The sequence below is a fragment of the Gadus morhua genome, chromosome 8 (assembly GCF_902167405.1).
Source record: "Gadus morhua chromosome 8, gadMor3.0, whole genome shotgun sequence".
NCBI classification, from domain to species: domain Eukaryota; kingdom Metazoa; phylum Chordata; class Actinopteri; order Gadiformes; family Gadidae; genus Gadus; species Gadus morhua.
In genome coordinates, this window is record NC_044055.1 from 5093075 (window position 1) to 5119717 (window position 26643).

Here is a 26643-nt window from a genome sequence, read left to right on the forward strand (position 1 = left end):
AGTATCTGCTTATGATAGTGATTCTTATTATAGTGCAATTAAAAAAAAAATCCTTTCCTCCTTTTCAAGTAAAAAAATAAAAATAAATCCAGGGCTACATCGCAGGCTGAATTCAGAGAGCCGCCATCTTGGTTCTGAACACATTCAGCTCCCATTGGCTAAGCATGAAGAACCAAGATGGCCGCCAGGAGAACAAGGCCGACACTGTAGGGAAATGGTGGTCATGAGTGAGTGAGTGAGTGAGTGAGTGAGTGAGTGAGTGAGTGAGTGAGTGAGTGAGTGAGTGAGTGAGCGAGAGCGAGAGCGAGAGAGAGAGAAAGGAGAGAGCGGGAGAGAGCGAAAAGAGAGAGCAGGAGAGAGCGAGAGAAAGGAGGATGGAGAGAGAGCGAGAGAGAGCGAGAGAGAAAGTCAGCGAGAGAGTGAGGGAGAGCGAGAAGGAGAGAGCGAGAGCGAGAAAGAGAGAGAGAGAGCGTGAAGGCGAGAGAGAGAGCGAGAGAGAGCGAGAGAGTGAGCGAGGGAGAGCGAGAGACTCACGTCGAGGTGCTCCAGGGTAAAGACCACGGGGTCGGTCACGTAGACGCGGCTGGACTCCTTGGTGATGGAGGCGGACAGGATGTGGGAGTTGACGGTGAGCGAGAGGTTGCGGCGGGCCGGCTCGCTGGCGCCCCGCAGGGTGGCGTTCTCCGTGCTCAGGAACCGACCCAGGTGCTTGTAGAGCACAAACACCAGCTTGGCCACCCCTGCCGAGAGCAGACCAGACCCAAAACAAAACCCGAGCTAGTACCGCACGCTGTGAAGGGGGGGGGGGGGGGCAGGAAGGGGCTCCGTCGACACACACACACACAATGTACACAACCGACGCACACCTCGGATTTATATGGAATTTCTCTTTAATAAAATCAAAAAAAATAAAAAGGAAAGAGGAGGAGGGGTGAAGCCTCCTATGTAAAGTCAGCGGGGTCGGAACGCGAGACGTTTATATAAGCTCATTTGCATTTCTCCCGCCTCACCGTTTTTGCTGTTGACCTTGACCGTGTTGGAGGACAGCTGGATGGACGCTCCTTCCTTGCTGGTCTGGGGGAACCTGAAGTCCTGCACCTGTCCATCAGTGCTCATCACGTACACGTCCAGCACTGGGAGACGAAGACGAAGACGACGGCGAGGGCGAGAGAGAGAGAGAGAGAGCGAGAGGGAGGGAGAGAGACAGACACCAATAAGGCACAGAGAGGATGAAGAGTCGGGCCGGGAGATGCATTACTCATAGGTCGCGCCCGGAAAGCAATACAGTGTGTTTAATAGAGCTGCTACATAAAAGGTCAGGGTGGCGGAGCCCCGATCCAACAGTACCCCCTACTCTCTCTCTGCTCAGAGACCGGGCCCCTGAATCCAGACTTATTGCCAATAACCCATAGTGTGATTTACTCTGGGAAGGAGGTAGGAAAAGACTAAGTGCATGGGGGTTCTCGGCGGTGAGCAGGTTGCATCTCCGGAGAGGAGGAGGAGGAAGAGGAGGAGGAGGAAGAGGAGGAGGAGGAAGAGGAGGAGGAGGAAGAGGAGGAGGAGGAGACAGGGAGACCGGAGGAAGGGTGGAGGAGGCCGCTGTAGCATGAATGTCAGATATTGGACGGCGTCAAGGAAATAGCCTCGAAAGAGAGGATCTCTGAAAAGCGTTCAAATTCCTGCCCCCGCTCCCCCCCCCCCCCCCCCCGCTCCCTCCCCCCCCCCCACCCTCTCCTCGCCTGGTAGGCCAGCTGCCGGGTGGTGCTCCTTTTGATGTGTTGAAATTACTGAAGGGGTCAGGAGGACACTTGAATCAGCACCCTCCCTCCCTCTCTCTCTCTCCCCCCTCTCTCTCTCTCCCCCTCTCTCTCTCTCTCTCTCTCTCTCTCTCTCTCTCCCCCCTCCTTCCCTCTCTCTCTCTCTCTCTCTCTCTCTCTCTCTCTCCTCTCTCTCTCTCTCTCTCTCTCTCTCTCTCTCTCTCTCTCCCCCTCCCCCTCCCCCTCTCTCTCTCTCTCTCTCTCTCTCCTCTCTCCTCTCTCTCTCTCCTCTCTCTCTCTCTCTCTCTCTCCTCTCTCTCTCTCGCTCTCCCTCCCTCCCTCTCTCTCTCTCTCTCTCTCTCTCTCCCCTCCTTCCCTCTCTCTCCCTCCTCTCTCACTCATCACGAACGCCCCTCGTTTCCTTCCAAGAGACCGCTCTCTGACATTCGGAGATGAGGAATGGTTCCCGGAATGCCCTCCCTGTCTTCAAGAATGAAAAAAACAGAGAAAGAAACCCGCCAGACTCAACTCCCTATCGAGTCTTTCCACCTCCCCTCCCTCAGCTCCCCCCCCCCCCCCCCCCCCCCCCCCCCCTCCCCTCACCCACCCAACCATTTCATTCTCCTTCCTCCTTCCGTCGTCGACTGCGTCTCGCCCTTGATGCTCTTCGCCCTTGAGGATCGCGTTCTGGGCGCCGCTGAAACTATGTTAATTAGGCTGCTGGCAGGAGCCCTGCGTTCCTTCAAGCCGGCCCAGGTGAGAGGCGTCTGCCAGACGTCACACCGACCCCGGCCTCGGGCAGAGTAACCTCAGGGGGAGGGGGAGGGTGGGGGGGGGGGGGCTGGCGGGGGCTGATTCTGGAACAACCACTTGCAGAGCTCCGGATAACCAGAGGTGACATAAGTCATGACGTGATGCCGCTCCCGGGACAGAGCCAGGAGAAGCCTTATCTCCATAAGCCCTGCTAACCGTTAATAAAAAATAGGATCCATCTCGCGTGGAGATGAAATGAGAATAAGAGACGGCTGGAACTCTGACCGAGCCGTCCCGTCGGGCTGCGTCGGGTTTTGTTCTTCAATGAAAAACAGAGTTGGATTCATCTCGCAGTCGCACCATTTAATGGGAGAACTTCCTTATGCAGGGAAATGAATTAAAAATCAAAGATGTATAAAGGCAGAAGGGGCGGGGGGGGGGCGTTACCATGGCAACAAAGAGCTGCGCGTCTCTGAGAAGATAAATGACTGCGCCGAGACTTTTATTAATGAACCGGATCGAGTTGCTAATAAACTGCCCGGGAGAACGTCGTTCGCTGAGACATTTACTGCGACTCGGCCTCGAAAAAACAACACAATTCCGGGTCCCCCGGGGGCCACAGCTCTCCAGGTTTCTCGTTCAGAGGGCCCCAGAATGAACGCGCCTACCGTTGTCGAACCGAACCTGTTTCTCGTTGCAAGCCTAAAACCTCTTCCTGACTCCACCGTGGCAAATGAGACAATTTGAAACCAATTCCAAAAAGCAACAAACATCCAAATCCTATGATCTGCGTGGCTTCTCCCCCCCCCATTTCCCTCGGTTAGTGGTTTCCTTTTCATTGTTTGCTCCCTTAAAAAAGTAACCCGGCGTTGGTCTGGGCGTTGGTCTGGGTAGCCCAAGTAACACAATTCATATGAGGCTGCACTCATTTTCCTCGGCACAAGAGGCGTGATCACGGGCGAGGTTCAAATGGCTCTGTATGCAATTGGTTAGTCCTTCAACCCATCAGACCAAACGATCCGGATGACGTACTAGGCAGAGGGACAAAAAAACTCCAGGCAGGTGTCAACACACATGGTTGTTTTGTAGCACAATGGGTTGGCAATGGCAGCAAACCCTTTTTTTTGCAGGTTGTACACAATTCATATGAAAGTGGAGGGTATATACAGTCACTCGACTCGAGCGATATTTCTGTTTCCCTGTCGTAATTGTGTTAAACCAACCAATAAGCGAACCAGGGGGAAAAGCCAGCTTGGTGATGGCTCCAGTACAAAGCGGAACGGAAACAGAAAGAAAAGTATCGCTCGTCCCCAGCCACTGCTGCCGGGCGCATTCAACGCACAACGGGCTTGGGCCTAAAAAAAAAAAAGTTTGGTTCCTGTTGGTTGCCAGTTGAGGTCATGGGTAGGTAGGGAATTTATTTTATTTTTTTATTTTATTTTTTCCAGCGGCAGCGAATGATAGGTAGCTTGTTTTAATTTAAAAACGAGAAAATTCGCTCATCCTTGTACAGAATGAAGAGGTGCTGTACATAAACTTAATTACAGTTTGCATCAAAAAAGAAAATATTTTTTATTTTTTTTTAGTTTTTTTTTAGTTTTTTTAAAGCTCATAAAATAATTTGGGTAGCACATAAATTGACAGAGTCGGTCGGAAACCGGAACCGAACCAAAAAAAGTTTTAGGCCTTGGGCTACCCAAACTATTAAAGAGGGGGGGACTCACTGATGTTCTCCGCGGGCACCCTGACCACGGCGGGCTCGATGAGGTTGTCGGCGAGGACGAAGGCGCCCTCCTCCAGGGTGTCCAGCAGCATGGTGGCGGCGTGCGTCTGCTCGGTGGCGTTCATGTCCTCCCACGACTTCAGCGCCTCGGGCCGGAGGAGGTTGTCCACGGTGTCCACGATGGCCTGTATCCATGGAGACAGGTCGAAGGGGGGGGGGTGGAGGGGGAATTAGGGAAGATGTAAACAAAGATTGCGTCGCTTGTGTTACGACGAAGGAGTAGAGCTGGCCCCTGATTGGACGTGAGGGGTGTGGGGGGGGCGTGCGAGAGCCTACGCGACACCTTTTGATTCTTCGAGGTCAAAGGTTGAGGTAATGAGAGACATGGGTGGGGGGGGGGGGGGGGGAACAGATATAGGTTGCTAAATATGAATGAAAATGTTGAATAGGTGGATGAACACATGATGAAACTCATGATGCAGTGCGGGGAGCCGTATTGATGATTCCGTTCACGGGCGAATCTCAAGGAAGCCGAAATTTGTTTACTTTCGTAAAAAAAACAAACTGAGCATTCCCCGAAGGTCAAACAACAGACAAACTAAACGTTTTGTTTTTCCTTAAATCCGTCGAGCCCACCATTTCGAGTCGTCCATTTCCCCATTTCTACTCAAAAAGCCAAATTGTTCTTCCAAAGCACAATTATTCCCCACTCACAACGGTCTTATTTACATAACAGGATCTGCCAATGATGGCCTTGGACTACATTTCTTATTATTGGGAACGGAAAGCGAGTCCGAGAAGCAGACGGAGGCCCGCTTACAAAAACATAATTCTGCTTGTTTCCAACGGCAATCCTTTCATTTCCTGCTTTCTGATAAGCGGTAAGCAAGCAAAACATTCCAACACAGAACCCCACGCGGGCGGAGCATTGTATGTTGATAAAACACGCGTTTCCCTTTGACCCCTCGACGCTCGGGTTCACGTGGGTTTTCCGCTCATTCCCGCCCCGTTCAGACGCCGCCGCCGCCGCCGCTAACGAGCTTCATGACACACACTGTCGTCGCGCAATTATATCAAACGCGTGCGGACAGCCCGAGACTATTGGGGTGACACGGCAACCAAGAGGTGCCATTAACCATGGCGCGGCCGCACACTCACAGGCCGTAATTAACCACAACAGCCGTCGGCTGCGACTGTACCAATTAGCCACAGCTGTGATTATCCCAAACACTAATTGACCATCGTCTGGTTTATCCGTTAGCCCGGAAAACAAAGAGACTCCGGACTGACCGGAGTCTGTGATTATATCGAGACGTTCGACTGCAGGGGATGGCGCATTAAGCTCAGCCGCTGGGCGGGAGAGGAGTCCTGTGTGTGTGTGTGTGTGTGTGTGTGTGTGTGTGTGTGTGTGTGTGTGTGTGTGTGTGTGTGTGTGTGTGTGTGTGTGTGTGTGTGTAGAACCGCCAGGAAGAGGCAGGTATCACACCGGCCGGGCAGTGACCTTGGCGGGAGAGGGCAGCCATGATGGGACTAAGGGGTGTGTGTGTCTGTGTGTGCGTGTTACAACTAGAGTAGTGATGATTACAGGGCTTCCAGACAGACATTAAATGCCCCCCCCCCCCACGTCCGTCCGTCACCTCAAATGGAGAGGCAGGGGGGGGGTGGAGAGAGAGAGAGAGAGAGAGAGAGAGAGAGAGAGAGAGAGAGAGAGAGAGAGAGAGAGAGAGAGAGAGAGAGAGAGAGAGAGAGAGAGAGAGAGAGAGAGAGAGAGAGAGAAACAGAGAGACAGAGAGAGCCCACTTTGGCCGACCCATGTATACTCTTTATAGTCGACTTTACAAGCTACACACAAAATGACTAATTGTGATTTAGCGCCCTGTCCTAAAACACCGGTCAGAAACGTGAGGTTTCCTTGGCGACGGATGAGCAGAACCCCAAAGGAGAGAGAGAGGGGCTGAGGGGGGGGGGGGGAACAGAGACCCGGGTTAGCTCCCGCTCAGTGAACACAGGCAGAACGACGGCACAGTGAAAACACGACAGCTGTAAATAAACCAAGGGTATAAAAATACCCTCCCCCCCCCAACCCTGTCCGCCCCCGCCACGGTGGTGATGGTGGTGTCTCTCACAGGGAGAGGACATAAGTCCTCTTAACAAAAAAACACAACCACGGCTCTACCCATCATGCAACAGTGAGGAACATCACGGCGGGTCGGGTCCGACGGGTTTTCGTTCTGCGTGTGTCACAGCGCTCCGCATCGCTTTGTGTTCACATCACGGGGCGCATCACGTCTCCGCCGCCGGCAGAGAGGGGTGAACGAGGCGATGGGCTGGCGACTGGCGAACCGCCCGTGGCAGAAGAGGGGGAGGGACTCGGCACAATGTGATCGGAACCCACGCAACATCAACAACGACTTCGACAAGATCGGAAATTATATAGAATTAGGAAAACGTCGGATGTGACGGATCAAAACGAAAAGGAACGAACAAATGTGATGGGGACTGAGAAGATACGATCCGCAGAGCCCACAGACCTTTTGTCTATCGGTCCAAAAAAAACACGAATAAGAAGGAGGGCACATTGAGAGCGTAAGCAAGTGGAAAAAAAAACGAAAAGCCCGCTGCCACTTTGAACACACTTGCGCCTGACAGGGAAGTGCAATTACGACTGTGTGAAGGCAATTACTCATAGCAACCATGCACACGGCAAAAGAGGGGAGGGATGGGCTGACAGACGGTGGAGGGGGGGGGGGGGGAAGGGGGGGGGGGGGTTATAGGGTAGCAGAGAGAGGGGAAAAAAAAAATAAAAAGGTGTCCTATCAAGGTGCATCGGGAAATAATACACGGATTAAAGGGTGGTGGTGGGAAGGGGGAGGGGAGGCAAACAGACAAGCGAAGCATGAACACAAGGGCGGCGATACCCAGACGAGGAAGCGGCGGCCATTTTCTTTTTGTGACACTTTTCTTATGATCGCTATTTTTTCTTTTTCAAACAAGCGCGGTGCAAAAGACAGGACACATGTAGCCATCCATGGAGACAGGGCTGGCATGCTGCGGGTTAGACAGTCTCGGATGAGGGCTGCGAGTGGCTCAGGGGGCCCTCCAGCGTTGTGGTGGGGGAGGATGGGGGAGAGGGGTGGATGGGAGGGGTGGGGGGGAGTTATACCTTCATGTAGGCCCTGCACGTCTTCTCCCGCTTTTGAAGCTTTTCCCACAACAACAACAGACAGAAAAAGAGAGAGCAGGAGTGGCGAGAGCAACAGACATTAGGGGCATTAAGGAGCCAATGGTGGTGAGGAGGAATACGCTCAAACATGGGGGAATTAGTCAGGACATGCTGGAGGAGAGAAAACCGGAACGGCTAAGTGGAGGAGATGCATCTGTGGAGTCGAGGCCTCGCGCATAGGGCGCCTGGAGAAGAAGGTGTTCCTGGAAGGGCCTTTCCCTGTGCGTTATATAAATAGGCCGCGAGACGGAGACTTCTCCGAAATAGAAGCCTCCGCTATGGATTAAGAGGGCTTTAAAAACACACGGGCTGCTGACAACAACCCCGGGCAGGGTGATTTGTGTTCCCACTCTGGGTGTCTTCTTTTGTTTCCCAGGGCTGCTTGGTACTCCAGCTCAAGCGAGGGCCAGGGGAGGTGCGAGTGTGTGTGTGTGCGTGTGCGTTTGCGTGTGAGTATGTGTTTGTGGTCATTGGCTTCTCAGTTTGTGCGACTGGTTGTCTTCGTACCGGACAATACATCGAGGGAAAAACTTTTTTTACTTTTTGTGTGCAGAAAACGTTCCCATATCCTGGGGGGCGCGTGTTTAAGCCACTCATGGAGAAAATCGGCACACTTTGTTTTCCCCGGCACAAGGCCGCCGCTCGGACAATTTGACAGCGGCAATTCGACATGGCGGCCTCGGTGAAACCATCCTTCTCCTGTTTATACGACTGAGCTGTGTGTTTGTGTGTGTTTGGGGGGAGAAAATCAAAACACACACACACACACACACACACACACACACACACACTCGGGGAGAGAAGGTGGTCGGGGGAGGGGGGGAGCTATTTGTTGCCCTGAATCCCCTTGTTTACATGCAAACCAGCACGTCAAAATAGCAATATACCCCCGGCCCCCGCTTCCTCTCCTCCCGGCTGCCACTCATCTCTCCATGGGACTGTCAGCTGGTGAGGGAGGGGGGGGGGGGGGGCGGACGTCAGGCCTGTCTCGGGCTTACCCCGCCCTCCCAGGGCTGCATGGCACTCAAGGGCCAGGAGAAGTCTGTCTGTCTGTCTGTCTGTCTGTCTGTCTGTCTGTCTGTCTGTGAGTCTGTCTGTCTGTCTGTGAGTCTGTCTGTCTGTGTCTGTCTGTCTGTCTGTCTGTCTGTATATATGTGTGTGTGTGTGTGTGTGTGTGTGTGTGTGTGTGTATGCATGCACAGCATGTCTGTCTGTGTGCATGTATGTGTGTGTGTGTGTGTTTTGTCTTCTCTTGTCAGGACTGGAGGGTCACTGCTCTTGTGTTGGGGGGGGGGAGGCTTTAGCTGCAGGGAGGGAGGGAAGCGTTGGGGGGGGGGGAGAGAGAGGGGGTCACCTGACCTCCCTAAAGCTGGACCTGCCAGGTGGAGGCGGCGTCCTGAGCTGGTGATTACCGCTGAAGGCTGCTGGGAAATGGGACGGCCCCGGGGGCGAGCCCTGCCCCCCCTGACCCCGGTGTGTCTGGAGCACGGCAGCGTGTGTGTGTGTGTGTGTGTGTGTGTGTGTGTGTGTGTGTGTGTGTGTGTGTGTGTGTGTGTGCGCGTGCGTTTCGTAATATGCGTGCTTGTGTGCATTTGTGTGTATGCTGGCGCGTGCACATTTGCGTGTGCGCCGGCGTTTGCGTGTGCCTGCCTGAGCGTGTATGCGTATGTCCGTGTGGGCGTCTGTGTGCACGTGTGTGTGTGTGCATGGCACGTGCACACGTGTGTGCACACTCCCCAGGACCCTCCACGTCACTCCCCAGGACCCTGGACGTCACCTCGTGCGTCGTCGCCTGGCGGCGGCGGGAGGGCAGGCCGACGTGGGCGGGGCCTCCCACGGCGGCGGCGGCGGAGGCCTACCTTGTTGAAGCTGCGTCCCGCCGAGTCCTTCTCCCGCGGCAGCAGCTCCTGCAGCTGTGCGTCCAGGATGTCCACCAGCTGCTCCATCAGCCGCACGGCCGAGCTGACGTCGCCCGCGAACACGGGGCCCTGCGTGTGGCGGGCCAGCTCGTTGGCCAGGTTGGCCGCGTTCTCCCCGCTGCGGATCTGGAGGGAGGGGGAGGGGGGGGGAGGGAGAGAGAGGGGGAGGGGGGGAGAGGGTGAGAGAGAGAGAGAGGGGGAGGGGGGGGGAAGGGTGTGAGAGGGAGAGGGGGGGAGAGGGTGTGTGAGAGAGAGAGAGGGGGAGGGGGGGGAGAGGGTGTGAGAGGGGGAGGGGGGGGGAGAGTTTGAGAGAGAGAGAGAGTGGGAGAGGGTGTGAGAGAGAGAGGGGGGGAGGGTGTGAGAGAGAGAGAGGAGAGGGGGAAAAGAGAGAGTGGGAGAGGGTGTGAGAGAGAGAGAGGGGGAGGGGGGGTGAGAGAGAGAGAGAGGGGGAGGGGGGGTGTGAGAGGGGGAGGGGGGAGAGGGTGTGAGAGAGAGAGGGGGAAGGGGGGGAGAGGGTGTGAGCGAGAGAGGGGGAGGGGGGAGAGGGTGTGAGAGAGAGAGAGAGAGAGTGCAGGGAAGAGCGAGGGTGAGAGAGACAGAGCGAGAAAGAGAGCAAGAAAGGGGTTGGGGGGAGAGAGAGAAAGATGGAGAGAGATTGGAGGGTGAGAGAGAGAGGGTGGTGAGAGAGAGAGAGGGTGGGAGAGAGAGAGCAGGGAAGAGGGAGGGTGAGGGTGAGAGAGGGGGGGAGAAAGGGAGCGAGAACGAGCGAGTGAGCGAGAGAGAGAGAGCGAAAAAGAGAGAGAGAGAAAGAGAGTGGTCAGGGGGATCCGACCAAACTGTAAACGTTCAAATGCGAGGTGTTCAAGTGCGAGATGTGTTTTTTTCTTCCGTCTTCCGGCTACGGCAGCGGGAGAGTCTAAATCAATGGCCGCTTTTGTTGGCCAAGCACAATAGGCATGCTGCATTACAGCGGTAAACAATGAGCACCTGCATGCTTAATGCGGTGCACAAAACAGCAGCCCGACACTTAAACAAAAGTGTGTCGACATTAAACAACCATTAAACAAAACCAGGATTTGCAGCAAATTACAAAAACAAAAAAACGAGTGAACTACTGGGCAGATCTGTGCTAAGGGTGCTATGGTGGGGGGGGGTGCCACGGATCAGACCCCTCTCAGGACCACACCATGGACCGTGCACGCTCTCTCTACCTTTTGTGCGACTTGGGTCACCCAGTGGGAGGTGCAGTTGCTGAGGTCCGGCCCTCTGGGGCACCAGGTGCCCGCCGCGGAGCACAGGAACGAGGCGATTCCTGCGGAGCAAACACAACAACGGTTGGAGCGCGGCCAGAGTGCCCCTTTCCCCCCCCCCCCCCTCTCTCTCTCTCTCTCTCTCTCTCTCCGATACGGTCGCCTTCCTGCCGAGTTTCCCATTCATGCCGTCTCTCCCGAAGCAGAGGGGAAAAAACAAGCCGGTCAGCAAAAATATATAAATAACCACCAAAAAAAAACGGATCTCAAAGTCATCTGAAGGTAAGAAAGGGGAATATGCGTACGACACCGGCGGGGGATTATTATGGGCTAGGTGTAACGGTATAGCCTGTTGCTAAGTGACAAGCTTTACGCTTCCGACACACTATTCATCCAGCTCTGCATTGGTGGGCTTTAAATAGCCGTGGATTCATTTCATCGTGCGCGCTGATGCCACGTGCGCGTAAATGAGACACCTGATTGTTACCTACGAGCGCCGCTCGCCTGACAGGGAGTTACGTTCGCGGCGAGCGAACGAGCGACGCCGGATCGCGACTTGTCAGGCGACAACGCCCCGGCAACCAACGCAACGAGAAAAAAAACAACGAGAAAAGCCTTGAGAAACGTAATGTCTCTTTGCTTTCTTCGTACTCGGTGACAGCACCTCTCCGGCTGACGAGGAGCTTTATAATGGGTTCTGAGGTGCGGTTAATTGTCGCACCAATCAACTGTCTCCTCAACGCCGCCGCTTTTAATGGCTTTGAGTACTGCGTTCAGCCGGGAATAGAGAAAAGCTCCTTTGCGGCTGGCTTAGCTGAGATGAACCCATGCATGAGGGAGGGCCAACTAGGAATAGTTGAGAGGAGGAAGGGGAGAGAAGGGAAGTGCGGGGAAAGCGATCTTGAAAAGGTGTGTTTTAAAGGGCCCGTTTAATGAAGGGGTGTGCTAGCCTGCCGGATGTGGTCGGGGAGGGAGATCCGGAGGCAGGGTGCGGACACTGAGACGGCCCCGTCACCCCAGCTCCGAAGCTTGGTCCTTTTTTTGGTGGTTTTGAGACACAGGCTTTTTATTTGGTAGTATTGTTCCTCGTATTTGTTGAAAACATAGCAATCAACCAATCAAACGCTCTGATTAGAAAAAAAGGCAGGACCTGTGGCTGTCGCAGGCCTGTGATAGGCCAACCCGTCGGTCTGACTCCCTACCTATCCTGCTATCTGCTTCAAATGGCCAGGTGGACCTAGCGCTAAAGCTAGCTAGCTAGCCGTGTGCCTTGGTGGAACGGCTTTGGGGAATGAGGAGTGGGATTATTTGGTTGCATATTTTCAAATCTATCACACTCTGTGTGGTTTCTCAACATTGCCTACCCGAGCTTCACTCGTTTCCTCACATCTTGAAACATTACCAAGGCCATCGGTTTTTTTTTCAAAACTTTCCGGCGCTATTCTTACCAGCGGTAACTAAAGAACGTTTTACAACATCGCATTCACACACCGACGGCGGCGTCAGCCACGCGGGGCGACGGCCAGGAGCAGTCAGGGTGAGGCGTCTGGCTCAAGGACACCTCGACACTCTCCGACGTTGGAATAAATAATATTTCCACGACATCAGCTCAATTGCCCAAATGTATCAGTTTCTTTTCCTCTTCCTACTCCATCCTTAAATTGTTTTGAACAAAGTTTTAACCAAACTCAATGCTACTACTCAATGCTAAACTCAATGGTTCTTTAACCTAACGAGTGCTAAGTCCCGACCCAACGTTGGAATCAATTATTTCAATTGCCCAAATGCTTGAAGTAGCCAGGGAATGAACCAGCATCCTTCCGGTCTCCAGCCGAACCTGCGCTACCCTCCTGAGCTACGTTCCAACCTTTACTCCCACATACGTCCCCCCCCCCTTACCTCTGGTTCCTTTGGGGCAGGGCCGGTCCACGGCGGACCCCGTGTGCGTCTGGGGCCAGTCGATGGCCCGGCGCCGCGTGGCCTCGCAGAAGCGCCGGGCGGTGGGCGGCACGCCCGGGGCGGTGGGGTGCGCGGTGGGCGAGCCCCGGGAGCCCTCCATGGGGTCCCGGCCGTCCCTGGGGTCGGCGCCCGCTCCGGGGGCCGCCGTGGCGTTGGGCGCCAGCTTGGGGGCGAAGGTCGTCGTGGCGACGGCAGGCGGCCTGGTCTCCGGTGAGGAAGAGACGGAGACAGAGGAGTCCTCCATGGTCGGCACTAGAAGAGGACACAGAGTATAGGTTTAGGTTCAATTCAATTCAATACCTTTTTTTCTTTTTATAGCCCATAATAAGCGCTACAGTCTCAAAGGGGTTAACAGGCCGTGTAGCTATGACCCCCCCCCCCCCCTTATCCAGCAAGAGAAAACTCCCTTAAGTAGCGAGGAAGAAACCTTGAGGAGGACTGAAGAGGGGGGGATCCCTCGTTCCGGGGATGGTCAAGGATGCAATAGGGGCCATGATTGACAAGTCAGACGGACAGACTGACAAAACATGTTAAACGGGTGATGGGGTGCCGGCCGGTCAGCCGTAAGGGGAGTCCGGGCATCCAGTGGCCGTCTCCGCACCACGCTAGCCCAGGGGTGATGCTGAGCGGAGCTAAGGGTCTCGGTTTGTTTACCAGGCCTCTCCGCTACCAGCCAACCCGATATTATGATTACTTGTGGATTATTTCGGGAAACAAAAAGTGCTTAGCGCGGCATTCAGCCATGATTGGAGCTCCCTTTTGTCATCACCCCCCCCCCTCTCCATACCCCCCCCCCCCCCCCCCCCCAAACACTGTCAGCATTTCTTTGAGGGTTTTCTTTTTTGCATTTCATTTCACTTAAGCCCACAAATAGAGAAGAGAGCGACCCGGGCCGAGCCCGTCTGCGTGGGTCTGATGTCTCCTCAGGAGACCGGCCACCCCTGCTCCGATTAAATGTCACCGCGGAAGACAGAGCAGCCCTGCATCGTACCGGGGCTTCTACCCTCCTCCCCTGCTGATTCACCCCCACCCCCCACCCCTCCCACCCCTCCCACCCGCCTCCCCCTTTCATGTTGATGAAGAGGGTGCAGAGAGAGAGAGAGAGAGAGAGAGCGAGAGAGCGAGAGAGAGAGAGAGAGAGCGAGAGAGAGAGAGAGAGAGAGAGAGGGAGAGAGAGAGAGCGAGAGAGAGCGAGAGAGAGCGAGAGAGCGAGAGAGAGAGAGAGAGAGAGAGAGAGAGAGAGAGAGAGAGAGAGAGAGAGAGAGAGAGAGAGAGAGAGCGAGAGAGAGCGAGAGAGCGAGAGAGCGAGAGAGAGAGAGAGAGAGAGCGAGAGAGAGAGAGACACACACACACACAGACAGACACAGAGAGACACTGAGACAGAGAGCTTCAGGCAAAAGAACCATATATCAGCAAATACTATCTGTCCTTGTGTATTCAATATAGGGCTGCCCTGCGGAGCTGCTTCATAGGTGCTGGTGTCTGTGCACGTGTGTGAGTGTGTGTGCGTGTGCCGCCCTAGTATTCAGGTGGAGTCCTCCTGAAAATGGCCGTATGGTCCGAGAGATAACCCATCTGTCAGAGAAGCCCTGAAGCTAAGTAGGAAATGAAATAGTGTTTAAGGAGGGGGGAAATCTATAAATATAAAGTGAATGAAGGAACAAGAATCGCTCGGAGAAAAAACACAATCAATGTGTAATGCGTTATTGCGTTATGTGTGTGTTTCTTTATGACCGTGTGTGTGTGTGCACGTGTGTTTCTGTATTACCGTGTCTGTTTGTGTGTGTTTCGGTATTACCATGTGTGTGTTTGTGTGTATGTGTGTTTATGGATTACCATGTGTGTGTTTGTGGGTTTCTGTATTACCATGTGCATGTGGCAGTGTGTGTGTTTGTCAGTGTGTGTGTGTGTGTGTGTGTGTGTGTGTGTGTGTGTGTGTGTGTGTGTGTCTTTGCTCATGTGCCAACGCGTGTGTGTGCGGTTTGCGTGTATTTGCATGCGTTTGAAGGGCACGCACACGCCAGTTCGTTTGCACGTCCACGCACATCTACCCATCCATACGTGTGCATGTGCCTGCCAGTACCCCCGTGGCTCTGTGTGTGTGTGTGTGTGTGTGTGTGTGTGCGTGCGTGTGTGTGAGCGTGCGTGCGTCCGCCTGAGTCAGTGCGTGCGTCGTGGCGACACTTTTGTCCTCTGCATGAATGATCACCCAGTTTACCCCGGGCCGGGCGGATCACGGGGCAGATAAGGGAGGCTTCCCACAATGGACGACCGTCTCTCAGGGAGGGAAACTGAAAGGCCTCGCGGCGCTGCCTCCCGGACGCCGCCGGGGCTTCTGGGAATGCGCAATATCATGCTATCCGACACCCCACCGTCAGGCACAAACCTCCATTTCCTGAGTAAACGGTGACAATGGCCTCCTATGCCTCCCCCCCCCCCTTTGCTCTATGCGGCTTATCTGCCAATCAGGCCGGCCTGTGTTGTGCTGCACTGGCCCGGTGATTTATCGGAGGACATGAAGTCATTTTCTTGTGCGAGTGTGTGCGAGTGTGTGTGTGTGTGTGTGTGTGTGTGTGTGTGTGTGTGTGTGTGTGTGTGTGTGTGTGTGTGTGTGTGTGTGTGTGTGTGTGTGTGCGCGAGTGTGTACGTGTGTACACGGGTAGTTGTGTGTGTTTTAGTATGTGTGTGTCTGTGTGTGTGTGCACGTGTACTTGTGTGTGTTTTTGTACGTGTGTTTGTGTGTGTTTCTGAGCGTGCACGCGTACACGTGGGTGTGTGTGCGTGCGGGCGTGTGTATGTTTTTGTATGTGTGTGTGTGTGTTTTTGTGCATGCGTGGCGCGTACACGTGGGTGTGCGTGTGTATGAGTGTGTGTGTGTGGTCAGAAGCCTACAGCAGATTAACAAATGCAAATGGGGCAGAAAACAGGGAAGAGGAGGAAAGTGAAACTAAACGGTGGGGAGGGAGGGAGGGAGGGAGGGGGAGAGAGAGGGAGAGGGAGAGGGAGAAAGAGAGAGAGAGAGAGAGAACATGGCGAGTGGCGACTGCTGAGAGGGAGACTGCGGTTCCCCTGACCTTTCCAACAGGCTACCCCCCTGCCCCCCCCCCTGCTAATTACCCAGCATGCATTCAGCCTTTGTCCGTCTGTCACCTACCCTCCTGCCCGCCTCACCCGGGCGCCAGTGCTGCCAACCCTGCCAGTCGACGGCGTGGCGTCCTGAATTTACTTATTCCTTCCACTTGTATTTCGCTTTTTTTTTTTTTTCTCTTTTCACCTTGGATGGGGATGATGCAACGTTAGCATCCTAGCCGCCGAGCGCTTATCGAAGCCATCCATCTTGCGGCCCCCGAAAATTGAGCTAAAAATGTGGCTGTGCCTATAAAAAGCAACAGAGCGTATCCCTTCTCCCGGGGGCTGTGCAGGGCTCCCTGCCGTCGCCGCACCCCCCCCTCGTCCCCCACCACCACCACCGCCACCCTGAGCCTCAGCAACAAGACAAATTAGAACTATTTACATTCGCCCAGCGACACCTGGGTTCCAGGCGAACGCCCAAGTACCCCGAATCATTAAGAATCATTAAAATGCAGAGAAGTGCATTTTTGGTGGCGCGGGGTAAACGCAATATGTATGTACTTTAATAATATCCCTCTTTTCTCCTTTAAGAACCAAGCATCTGTCACTGTCCTCGACTATCACCGTCACACACGCGGCCGCAACAGGTAGAGCCATCAGGACTAAAGCGTTCCACACACCGCCCAAACTCGAACCAACGGCCAACTGCATTTAGCCGACCACTCCGTTGCCTCTCGTCTGACCCGTTCAGCAGAAAAGTTCCATTGAAACACACCGCAACAACTACTGGCAACTACACACTAGCGTGAACGTTCTGGGCTTGTGTGAGATGCAATAAGTCTCCTTAACATCGGGTGGCGCTAGTCTTGTGGCGCTAGCTAGTCCGCCCCTCCAACACGACGCAATCATTCGCTGATTGTGTGCTAGCCAATCAGAGTATCGAATGGCTCCAATCTTCAGACCGCCAACAACCTCAGACAATGCATGTTGAATCGGACTAGACACCGTCCAACGCTGTTCCAAAAGCTTCCAACACTGCTGTACACACCAAACAGATTTGAGTCTCCCCAAACGTTTCAGGTGTCAGATTTCAGTGTGTTCCACGCTTTAAGGAGCAGTACTGGTTCCACGGTGACTACCTCTCACTTGGTGTGTTGCTCTCGCCGTCAGTGACTCCGGTGTGATTAGCGAGTCTCCGGCACGAGAGGCATCGACGCAATCCCAGCGATAGTGCCGCCTGCGCCATGGGAATGAATGTTGTTATGGCCACTTAAACGGCCGGACAAAGTAGGGCAATTTAGCCTCATTGTTGCATCCGTTCCCAGTGCTCGTATCTGCGATGCAGGGAATAAACGCTGTTAGTTATCTAAGGATTATTATTTAGGATTATATTATTTAGGATTATGTTCCAGTGGAGTGACGCGAGCCACATCTAGAGTAGAGGATCTGTTTCAAACCCCCGTTTTAAAGTTCCACAAACCCCGAGAATAAATATGGGATTTTTTGATTAGTCAGAATTATTGACAGCCTGTTCATACAGTGGCTCTCTGTATTAATGTCTTCCACGCATAATTTCAAGATTCTTATATAACTGCAGTTTACCGCCTTGGGTCTCTCTCCCTCGCTCTCTTGCTCCATGTCTCTTTACCTCCCTCCCTCCCAATCAGTCCAGCGTTTTTCTACTGCAAAAGCTCAAATTAGCGGGTGAGGTTACACATACACAAACACAATAATCAATACCCGGAAAATAAACATACAAACACGTCGCCCAATCCTCACTCTCAATTGTGAGAGTGAGGATAGACACACACCTAAACCATTTTCGTTTGATTGTGAAGGCCAATTTCACCCCCCCCCCCCCCCCCTCTCCTCTACTGAAAGGCTCAGATGGCCCTTGACGGACGAGCCACGGCGCTGGAAGTAGAGGCGGCGGCGGCGCTGAATGGGAGGGCCGGTCCCCAATTAGTTTGTGTTTCACTCGAGAGGCAGGCAGAGTCAGTCCCTACGGGCAATCAACACCGAAGGCGCAGTGCGAGTGTTGGCATATGTAACAGAGTTAGAAATGGCTTTGATTATTTATGTGTGAGTTTCGCCAGAGTTAAGCAGCCTTAAGATTGTATTATTTCTAATGGAGCCTCTTGTGGAGTTGTGGTGTACAGGTCTGGTGTTTTTTGTCTGTTGCGTGTTGCCATACCTCTTTAGAGCAGTGTTGCCATGAGACAGAGGTATGTGCATAATAACAGTTCTCCCTGTATTGTATTTTGTTTGAGGAAAAATTGATAATTGGTGGTACATTTGAATGCAGTGTTTGTATTATTTGTTTTAGCATGCAATGTGATGATTTTGGAATAATTGTATTGACTAATGAAACGTTTATTATTATTATTTTCATCAGACCATCTGCATGCTAACTAGCTTAAAAGTTAGTTATGCTATCACAGTAATGTTACTGCATTGGAAGGTAAATGCATTTCATTTTGTTTTCACACATGCAGAGCCTGTGAAGATCAACGCCACCACGCTTTATGAAGACATTTTGTCAGTTGTCTTGTTTCCAGGTATGCTCCAAAGTGTAATATATAAATAGCAATCTTGTATTTCGGTTTATATTAATGCTGTTGTTCATTATTTTATATGATTACTGTATGTATTTGTTTTGTAATGTTTAAGAAATAATTGTGTTCTTTAGGTAAAAAAAATATTATTTTGATATAATAAGAGAGCAGTGTTGCCATGAGACAGAGAGCCAGTAAAGATCAACACCACCACGCTTTATGAAGACATTTTGTCTGTCGTCTTCTGTTTCCAGGCCTTCTTTAAAAATAAAAATAATTAAAAAGCACGTCGTTGTCCATCAGTTCTTCACTGAATGACCACCGTTACACATATGCCACGTAATAGCTACTTGTGCATAATCAGCTGCTCAAAGGTAAGGATCACTCGAGGGTCGGACCATCAGCGGGGGGGAAAAGGAACGCGAAAAAGACACGCAACGCACACACAAGCACGCACGGTGGAAGTGGAGGGCCAGTGAGAAAAAGAGCGAACAGGCTGATGGGGATTGCTCGCGTCGGCGGAGTGCTGCTGAAGTAGGCCTACGTCTGTCGGCTCGCTCTCTTCCGTGGCAGTGTCGGCGCCATTCGTGCTTCTCCTCAGAAAGCAAAGGGGATGATGATATGAAACCCGCGATAGGATGACAGCTTGAGAAATTGTGTTAGATCCCGTTGTTGGTGCTCTTACGAATCAAACGGCGCTTTAATCAGAGGGTTTCCGCGGCGAGGTGTTTGTACAAAGCAGGCTACACGGCAACAGCCGGCGCCGGGATATCACCGCTTATTATATTGACATCACCTCAGGTGCGTTTGGTCTCATGATTATTCATACTTGTCGCAAGTATAAAATAAATATTTTTTTTAGATGTAACTACTACTATTGCTACTACTACTACTACTACTACTACTACTACTACTACTACTACTGCTGTGTCTGATTCACACTTAATTTGCTGCTGTAACACATGAATTCTCCTCTGGGGCGGCGCTAAGCTGCAGGAGCCACCTCATTAGAATGAGAGGGAGATATTCACAGAGACGTTCCAGATAGACAAGAACAAACACAATTCCCAGGCCCAAATATATTATAATTGGCTTCTTTTTTTTCAAGGATCATTCTTAAGGTTAAATATCCTCAAATCACCCCCTCCCCCCAAAAAAGGGTCAAACAGACTAAACGGTTTGTTCTGGGACGCGGCTTGCCCGTGAACGCCGATGAGCATGCACACGCCAATCTAACTGAAAAAACCGAACGATGGTGATGGGAGACAGGAGACTCAGCCAGCACACTTCTCACAGCCCAATTACACAGCACGCGTGGGTGAGTTTGTGTGTGTGTGTGATGTAGGCGTGCGTGTGCGTGAATGCTTGGCTTGATACACAGAATCGTACCAGAATTGAATGTTAATGTTTCATTGACGCTATAAACGATATTGATAGAAATACATGTATATCTATATAAATATAGACCTGTATCTATAGATAAATATAAAAGCATATAAAGCATCTCAAAACTGTGAAGCCATTCTCTTATGAAGGGCAAATGTCGGGAGAGAGCAACAAGCGACCCGAGAAGATATGCATTTTACATCAGGCTGTTTGTGTTCACTCCTACCACACTGCTGCCGGAGCCCACCTAATGTTACCATCAGTCCTGCACCAAGTAATTGGCCTGAGTGAACCATCTGGCCAGCGGGCCTCTGGCTGCAGACAGGGGGGGGGGGTGCTGGTTCCTCCTGGCCAGAGAACACCTTTGAACGCGCTCTAATTTACTCAGAGCCCTGGAATCCGATGAAGCCTTATTGGCCATTAAGCAAACTCAAAAAAACGTCTGTTATCGTGGTGGTAGTGTGTGTGTGTGTGTCTGTGTGTCTGTGTGTGTGTGTGTGTCTGTGTGTGTGTGTGTCTGTGTGTCTGTGTGTCTGTGTGTGTGTGTGTGTGTGCGTGTGCGTGTGTGTGCACGCGTGCGGGGGAATATTTTGACACGTGTCGCTAAAAAGAAAAAAGAAAAGACAACCAGTAGACAGAAAATAGCCCCCCTGCCGGACCTGTTCTATATCCATGCCCGGTAATTTACGAGCACTGGCTGAAACCGAAAACGTTTGGACGGCGACAGCGGCAGCAAAGGGCCCGAGCCTGGGAGCCCGAGCCAGAAGCCCAGCGTGGGGGCAATCAGGGGGGGGGGGGGAAGCTAGCACACTGTGTACGAGCAGCGCAGGGATCCTCTCCCAGATACATCTGCTACCTTACATACAGATCTGAACTGGGGGCGGAGAAGCAGGCCCTGAAATAAGCCCTGTATTCGCTCCACACCGCGGGTGCGTTTCGTGAGGCTGTTCTTTAGCATTCATAGCTTCACGGCGCGTTCTTTCCCTTAAACCCCCCTGCTGATTTTTGGCCTATGGGTATGTTTCCTTTTGTTTTTTGAACGGGAACAAGGATTAATTTGTGATAGGTTTATATCAGTAGCCTGGAGTCTGATGGCTTTACCCCAGGAGTGCTCTTCATATCGGGCGTTGGTATGCGATCCGATGTTTAAAGGCTAGCACGTAGCCTCGCGTAAACATAGCGTCTTTTTTGATTTCTGGATTACTGGAGTATCGCTGGCGAGGGAGGCTCAGTAAACGATACCCGGGGCATATTCTTATTTAACATTAGCGGAATATTCTCAATAGATAAGGCGATAGCAGTGCTGATCATGCTGGTGGACAAAGCAATTAATTTTCGCCCTCCCACTTCGGGCCTTGGGAAATGGTACATTGAGGGCAAAATGATTTACAGCTTTCTTTTCCTATTTTTTTATCCTCCCTACTCATTCACTGGTCCGGAAAAAAAAAGAAGTAATCATCCTCCACGATAAATGCTTAATTTATGTCTCTAAACGTTTTTGGTTTGTGATGAGCGCTACAGTTTCGCTGTTATTGGCAAGGGAATGATTCTCGTGGACAAAATAAATAAATCGCACGAAATATTGATTGTTGTGCTTTGGGCTGACGGCAGCATCGGCATATCACGGACGCCGCCCCCAAACGGTGTGCAAATTGGGTGAGACAATAAAGGGATTCATCAATAAGGTTACGAAGTATATCACACTCTGGGGCCCCCACCGCGACGAGGGAGACCGTATGCACGGTGCTTGCAGAGCGCTTTCCACTAAAACCTAAACAGACAATTTGTCCAAGGTCAATTACTTTCCACTTTGATCACTTTTCTAAAAATATAAATAGAGAGCTAGCCGTAATCCTCATGACACACTCCTCCAGCGAGAGAGAACATCGGAGCCAAGGTCGTCAGCTTTTGACGGAGAAGGACACTCGTCTTCGTTTTGCTGCAGACTTTTGGCGACGGAGCAAAGACGCACACGCACAGGCACACGCACCAACACCCACACCCCCGCACACACACACACAGGCAAACAGACACACACGAACAGATTCAGTGTTCAGGGGGAACTTCAACAGTGTGCTTCATGAATCTTAATGGCCGCAATTAATGTCCTCCATGCCCCAAGAGCTCGTCAGTTTTCCGTAAGAGAGACGTTATTTCAGCACCATTAGATCGCCCTGCGAGAAGAGGTTGTTTTAATTCTACCCGCGACGTCGCGCAGCCATAAATCCTAATAGCTACATGGCCGATATGTTTAAGGTGTAGATCTGGAGGAGGAGGAGGAAGCGAAAAAAAGCGGGATAAATAGGAACTAATGTCATGGCGTGTTCCCCCACAAAGCGTTGAGTACTTTTGTCATAAGTGCTTCCAGTTGGCCTATCACCCAAACCCAAACCCCCCCTTCCCACACACACACACACACACACACACACACACACACACACACACACACACACACACACACACACACACACACACACACACACACACACACACACACACACCCTTTCCCAGCGTCGACTCCAAAGTGTTTGTGTGGAACACCCCCTAATGATCCACTGGTGGCAGAGAACACCGTCTAAAAAACAAACCCTTGTGCGTCTCATTCGACGCGGAGTGGCTCCCCTACCTAGCGCCGGCGCTTTGGAGAGGAGCAGTTTGAATAATGGCTGAAATCAACGACAGCGTGCCTCCACTTCCCCTGATTACCAACACTGTCGACTGGCACCCGCAGCAAGGCAGCGTTGGTGTTTACCGAGGCATTACGGGGGGATGAGTGTGCACACTAGACCCCACCGGAGCCGTTGGAAACACACTACTTCCCCACCGCTCTTCTTTGAGGTTCCTCGTCAAGCGCGCGGCGGCAATTAGGATAATATACTTGTTAATTACATTTGCATACATTTCAAAGGGAACACACCGGCAGCCTTGGCAGTTCTCCGCACGGAGAACAACAATCCGAGTTTGGAGCAATTTTATTTCTCAGCGCCTCGGAGCAGAACCCGAGACGGACCCTTTAAATCGGGGGGCCTTGCTCTCGCTTGTTTCCGATGAAACCGACACAAGCGGCAGGCCTGGGTGGGTGTCAACCGCTGGAGGGGCCGGGGGGTTGAGGGGGGGGGGGGGTGAGGGGTCGCAGGGTATAGCATGAAAACAGACAGACGTGTTGACACGCTGGGGTCGGGGTTCAGGAGCACAGCGCCTCCGCAGAGACGTCACCTCTCCCTTCCCACCACTTACCCCGCCGCCGCCACCCCCCCCATCACCACCGCCGCCACCCCCCCATCACCACCGCCGCCACCCCCCCATCAACAGCGCCGTCACCCCCCCCATCACCACCGCCGCCACCCCCCCATCACCACCGCCGTCACCCCCCCATCACCACCGCCGCCCCCCCCCATCACCACCGCCGTCACCCCCCCATCACCACCGCCGCCACCCCCCCATCACCACCGCCGCCACCCCCCCATCACCACCGCCGCCACCCCCCCATCACCACCGCCACCACCCCCCCATCACCACCGCCGCCACCCCCCCATCAACAGCGCTTCCTCACCTCCCAGCTCAAGAACACGATCCCCCCCCTAGCCCCACCCTCCCCCACCCACCCTCACTCTGCCTCCGGCCGACTCACCCGGGACCTCCAGAAGTTTTGAAACCCTAACTTAATTTGAAGCAGCGTCGGGCTAACACGAGCCCCCTGACATCATCAAGCGAACCCCCCCACCCCCCCACCCCACCTGAAGCACAGGGGCCGAGCCTTACGTTTCATGGGGATAAGAGTCTGGACTCGTTTCATGGGGATAAGAGTCTGGACTCAAGGCATTGTTCTCAATGACGCTGAAACGGCCGATAAAGACCCCCCTCATAATATCGTTGGAGTGTGTGTGTGCGTGTGCGTCTGCGCACGCGTGTGCCTACTGCCTAGCCATACCTAGGACATGTTCCTCTAAAACCGTTTCCTCTTTCTTGATCTTCCCCATCACCGCCTTCGGACCAGAAGGGGGATTTCGATTTTATTATTTGCCATCAGATCCGCCGCAATATTATGTTGATCACGCGCTAATCCACCCTGATGATAAGGGGCGCACCAAGGTTACCGTGGTAACGCACCACCGAACAATCCTGAGGGCGTGCAGGGGGGGTGGGGGGGGGGGGGGATGATCAGTGAGTCGCGCCTGCAACACTATGCGACCCCCTTCCAGGCACGACAAGGGGGTTCACAAGGACAGTGCTCCTAACGATGTGGGATAAGGTCTAAGATTAGAGACGGCGATAGGCCCGCTCCCGTCGCCTCACGCCCCCCCCCCCCCCCCCCCACGGTAATGGAGAGGAGCCTTTTACGGGAGCCACGTCCCACAGGGAGCTATCAATTCTGTTTCTGAGGGTTGAATCTGTAATTTCCTCTTTTCCCTTTTTTTTTTCTCTCCTCTCCGAGCCTGCAAAGTCGGCCCTCTCTTTGTGTTTTCCCAACGCCTAACGCAACCCCTCCTGCCCCCCTGACCGCGACTCGGTCGCGTCTGAGATGAAAATGGGAACCGTTTGCGACATCGTTAACCCCACCTGTGTACAATCCCAGCTCTCCTCTCCCAACACGTGGACTCGTGTGTGTGTGTGCGGACTTGTGTGTGTGAGTGTGTGTGTGCGGACTTGTGTGTGTGTGTGTGTGTGTGCGGACTTGTGTGTGTGTTTGTGGGGACTTGTGTGTGTGTGTGTGTATGTGTGTGTGTGTGTGTGTGTGTGTGTGTGTGTGTGTGTGTGTGTGTGTGTGTGTGTGTGTGTGTGTGTGTGTGTGTGTGTGTCTGTCTGTCTCTCCGTGCGTGTCTGTGTGTGCGTGCGTGTGCGTGTCCTGCGTGCGTGTACGCATGTTCGTGTCCGTGTGTCTGTCTGTCTGCTTACGCGTGTGCGTGTTTGGCCGTCTGGGTGCAGCGGAAAGAAAAAACGAAAAAGAAAACCCGGCGCCGACTTCCTCACCTTCCGCCGGATCCGGGGGGCCGAACTCCAGGTCGTAGCGGAGCACGTTGAAGTTATTCCACACGTACAGCTGGTTGTCGCGCGGGTTGTAATCCACGGCGGCGATGTACTGGTACTGGTTGGGGAAGGCGATGTCGGTGTACTCGCCCAGGCTCAGCTTGGTGTTGTAGGTGTAGTCGATGTGGCTGCGGCTGGCCTCGCTCTCGTTCTCCTCGTAGGTGGAGCGCACCACGTGCAGCACGCCGCACACCATGAAGGCGTTGGACGCCGAGCGCTTGTCGTACGCCGTCTCCCACGTGGCCTCGAAGCGCAGCGTGTACGGGTTGAGCTGGCTCACCACCATGCGGCCATTGTTCTGCTCCGTGGCGTAGATCACCCAGAGGCCCCGCTCGTCCACCGCCAGGTCGATGTCCGTCTTGCCGCCCCAGCGGTACGGCGAGGTGTCGTGGTAGTTGGCGTTGTTGACGATGGCCTCGCCGCTCTTGATGCGCGTGCGCAGGTCGAACTTGACGATGTTGCGCGTGCGCTCCTTGTTGAAGAAGATGGCGCCGTCGTAGGCCACGAAGCCCGTGCCGTCCACGCGGTGCGGCAGCTTGTAGGTGGTGGTCTGCCGGCCGCTCTTGAAGTCGTCCAGCGAGGCGTACTCGATGAGCGTGTCCGTGCGGTACGGCGTCCAGGGCATGAAGAACACCTTCTCGGCCGCCTGCAGGGGGTCCTTGCACCAGGCGCCCGCCTGCTGCTCGGCTTCGAAGACGAAGGTGGGAGCTCCGATGCCCTTCAGCGTGCCAGGGCAGATAAAGACTAGAGTGGGAGAGAGAGGAGAGTGAGGAGGAGACACGAGGCGCGCGGTGAGTAAGGCTGAGCAAATATAGAACAGGTGATGCACTGTGAACAGACAACACTTGGAGCGGTGGCATTCAGGGACTGTAGGTTTCAAAGGACGAAACTACTTTGGGTTTTTTTGTTGGTTTTTTTGGACTAAAAAACTAAATAAGGAATGGGAGAATTAGTGCGGGAGAGAAGGTTCAGTAATGGACATGTGAGGCCAGGAGAACCTTCATCTCAAGAGTCTGCCTAAAACTGGATAAAAGCGTACGGAGACGTGAACGAAAAAAATACCAACAAAAGAGACCTGCAAGTGAAAGATGGGAAAAAATTTGGGTGGGAGGGATGGGAGGGGGGTGAGGGGACAGGAAACATCAGCCTGTCCCTGACGTCAACTAGCACACGGCCGGCTCGGGGAGGAGGAAAATGCCAACGTTGCACACATGCACACTTGCGTGACTTGGGTCGTAAACCAGGATGAGAAGGGCGAGGGGAGAAAACCATTTCACATCTTGAAGGAAAGAAGATGGAGGGAATGTGGGGGGGAGGGGGGAGGGTGAACAACAGAGTGTCGATGACCGTGGTGGCAGCGAAGCGGAGGTGAAACAAAAACTAGAGTGGATCAAACGACCAAACCACAAACGGTGGAGGACCGCGACTACTTATTCTGTGGCCAAAATACAAGAGGAACCAATGATGGATGAGAGAGGTCGTGGCAAGGTCGCCACCGTAAAGTCCGTTCCAAGTTATTCGCCGATGAAAAGGACAGAACGGTCAACGGTTCGATTTTGGGTGTTTTTTCTGTTTTGCCTCATTGCCCGTCTCAGTCAGCCATCACTGCTCGCTCACATCGCGTGCTCTGGATGCAGCAGGAGCAAGCAAGACAAAACCATCTACACATTATCCTCCCAGACAGGTCCCTGAGGTAATCAACCCAGGCACCGTGGGCGACCATTTGTATTGGAAAAAAAAATGATATTTCTTTGTTTGGGGGGGGGACTTTAATCTATTATTTCTGTGGAGAGTGTGGACTCCGGGGTTGCACAGCACAACACAATTCCCTTCCAGGTTTAGTTTCTGACAAAAGAAAGGAAAAATAAAAGGGACGAGACATTTGGGAACAGGAGGGGAGGTGGGGTGAAGGAGGTGTGTGTGTGTTGGAGCGGGAGGTGAGGGGGGAGGGTCTGTGTGCAGGGAAAAGGGGTGAGGGAGAAGGGGGAGAAGGGGGGGGACTCAATACCACAGGACAA

The 26643-nt window shown here is 53.2% G+C and overlaps 1 protein-coding gene across 1 annotated transcript in view; it reads right to left on the bottom strand.

Moving 5' to 3' along the window:
* Nucleotides 1–112: 112 nt before the first annotated feature.
* adgrl2b.1 (adhesion G protein-coupled receptor L2b, tandem duplicate 1) overlaps nt 113–26643 on the bottom strand; it is a 60700-nt gene continuing 34169 nt past the window's right edge. The window contains exons 6-14 of the mRNA XM_030363365.1: nt 24569–25369; nt 12525–12836; nt 10587–10687; nt 9316–9501; nt 7397–7435; nt 4235–4418; nt 1011–1133; nt 531–740; nt 113–204 (exon numbers count right to left, since the gene is read on the bottom strand). Of these exons, the coding sequence (XP_030219225.1) occupies nt 113–204; nt 531–740; nt 1011–1133; nt 4235–4418; nt 7397–7435; nt 9316–9501; nt 10587–10687; nt 12525–12836; nt 24569–25369 (2048 nt within the window). The remainder of the gene's footprint in view (nt 205–530; nt 741–1010; nt 1134–4234; nt 4419–7396; nt 7436–9315; nt 9502–10586; nt 10688–12524; nt 12837–24568; nt 25370–26643) is intronic.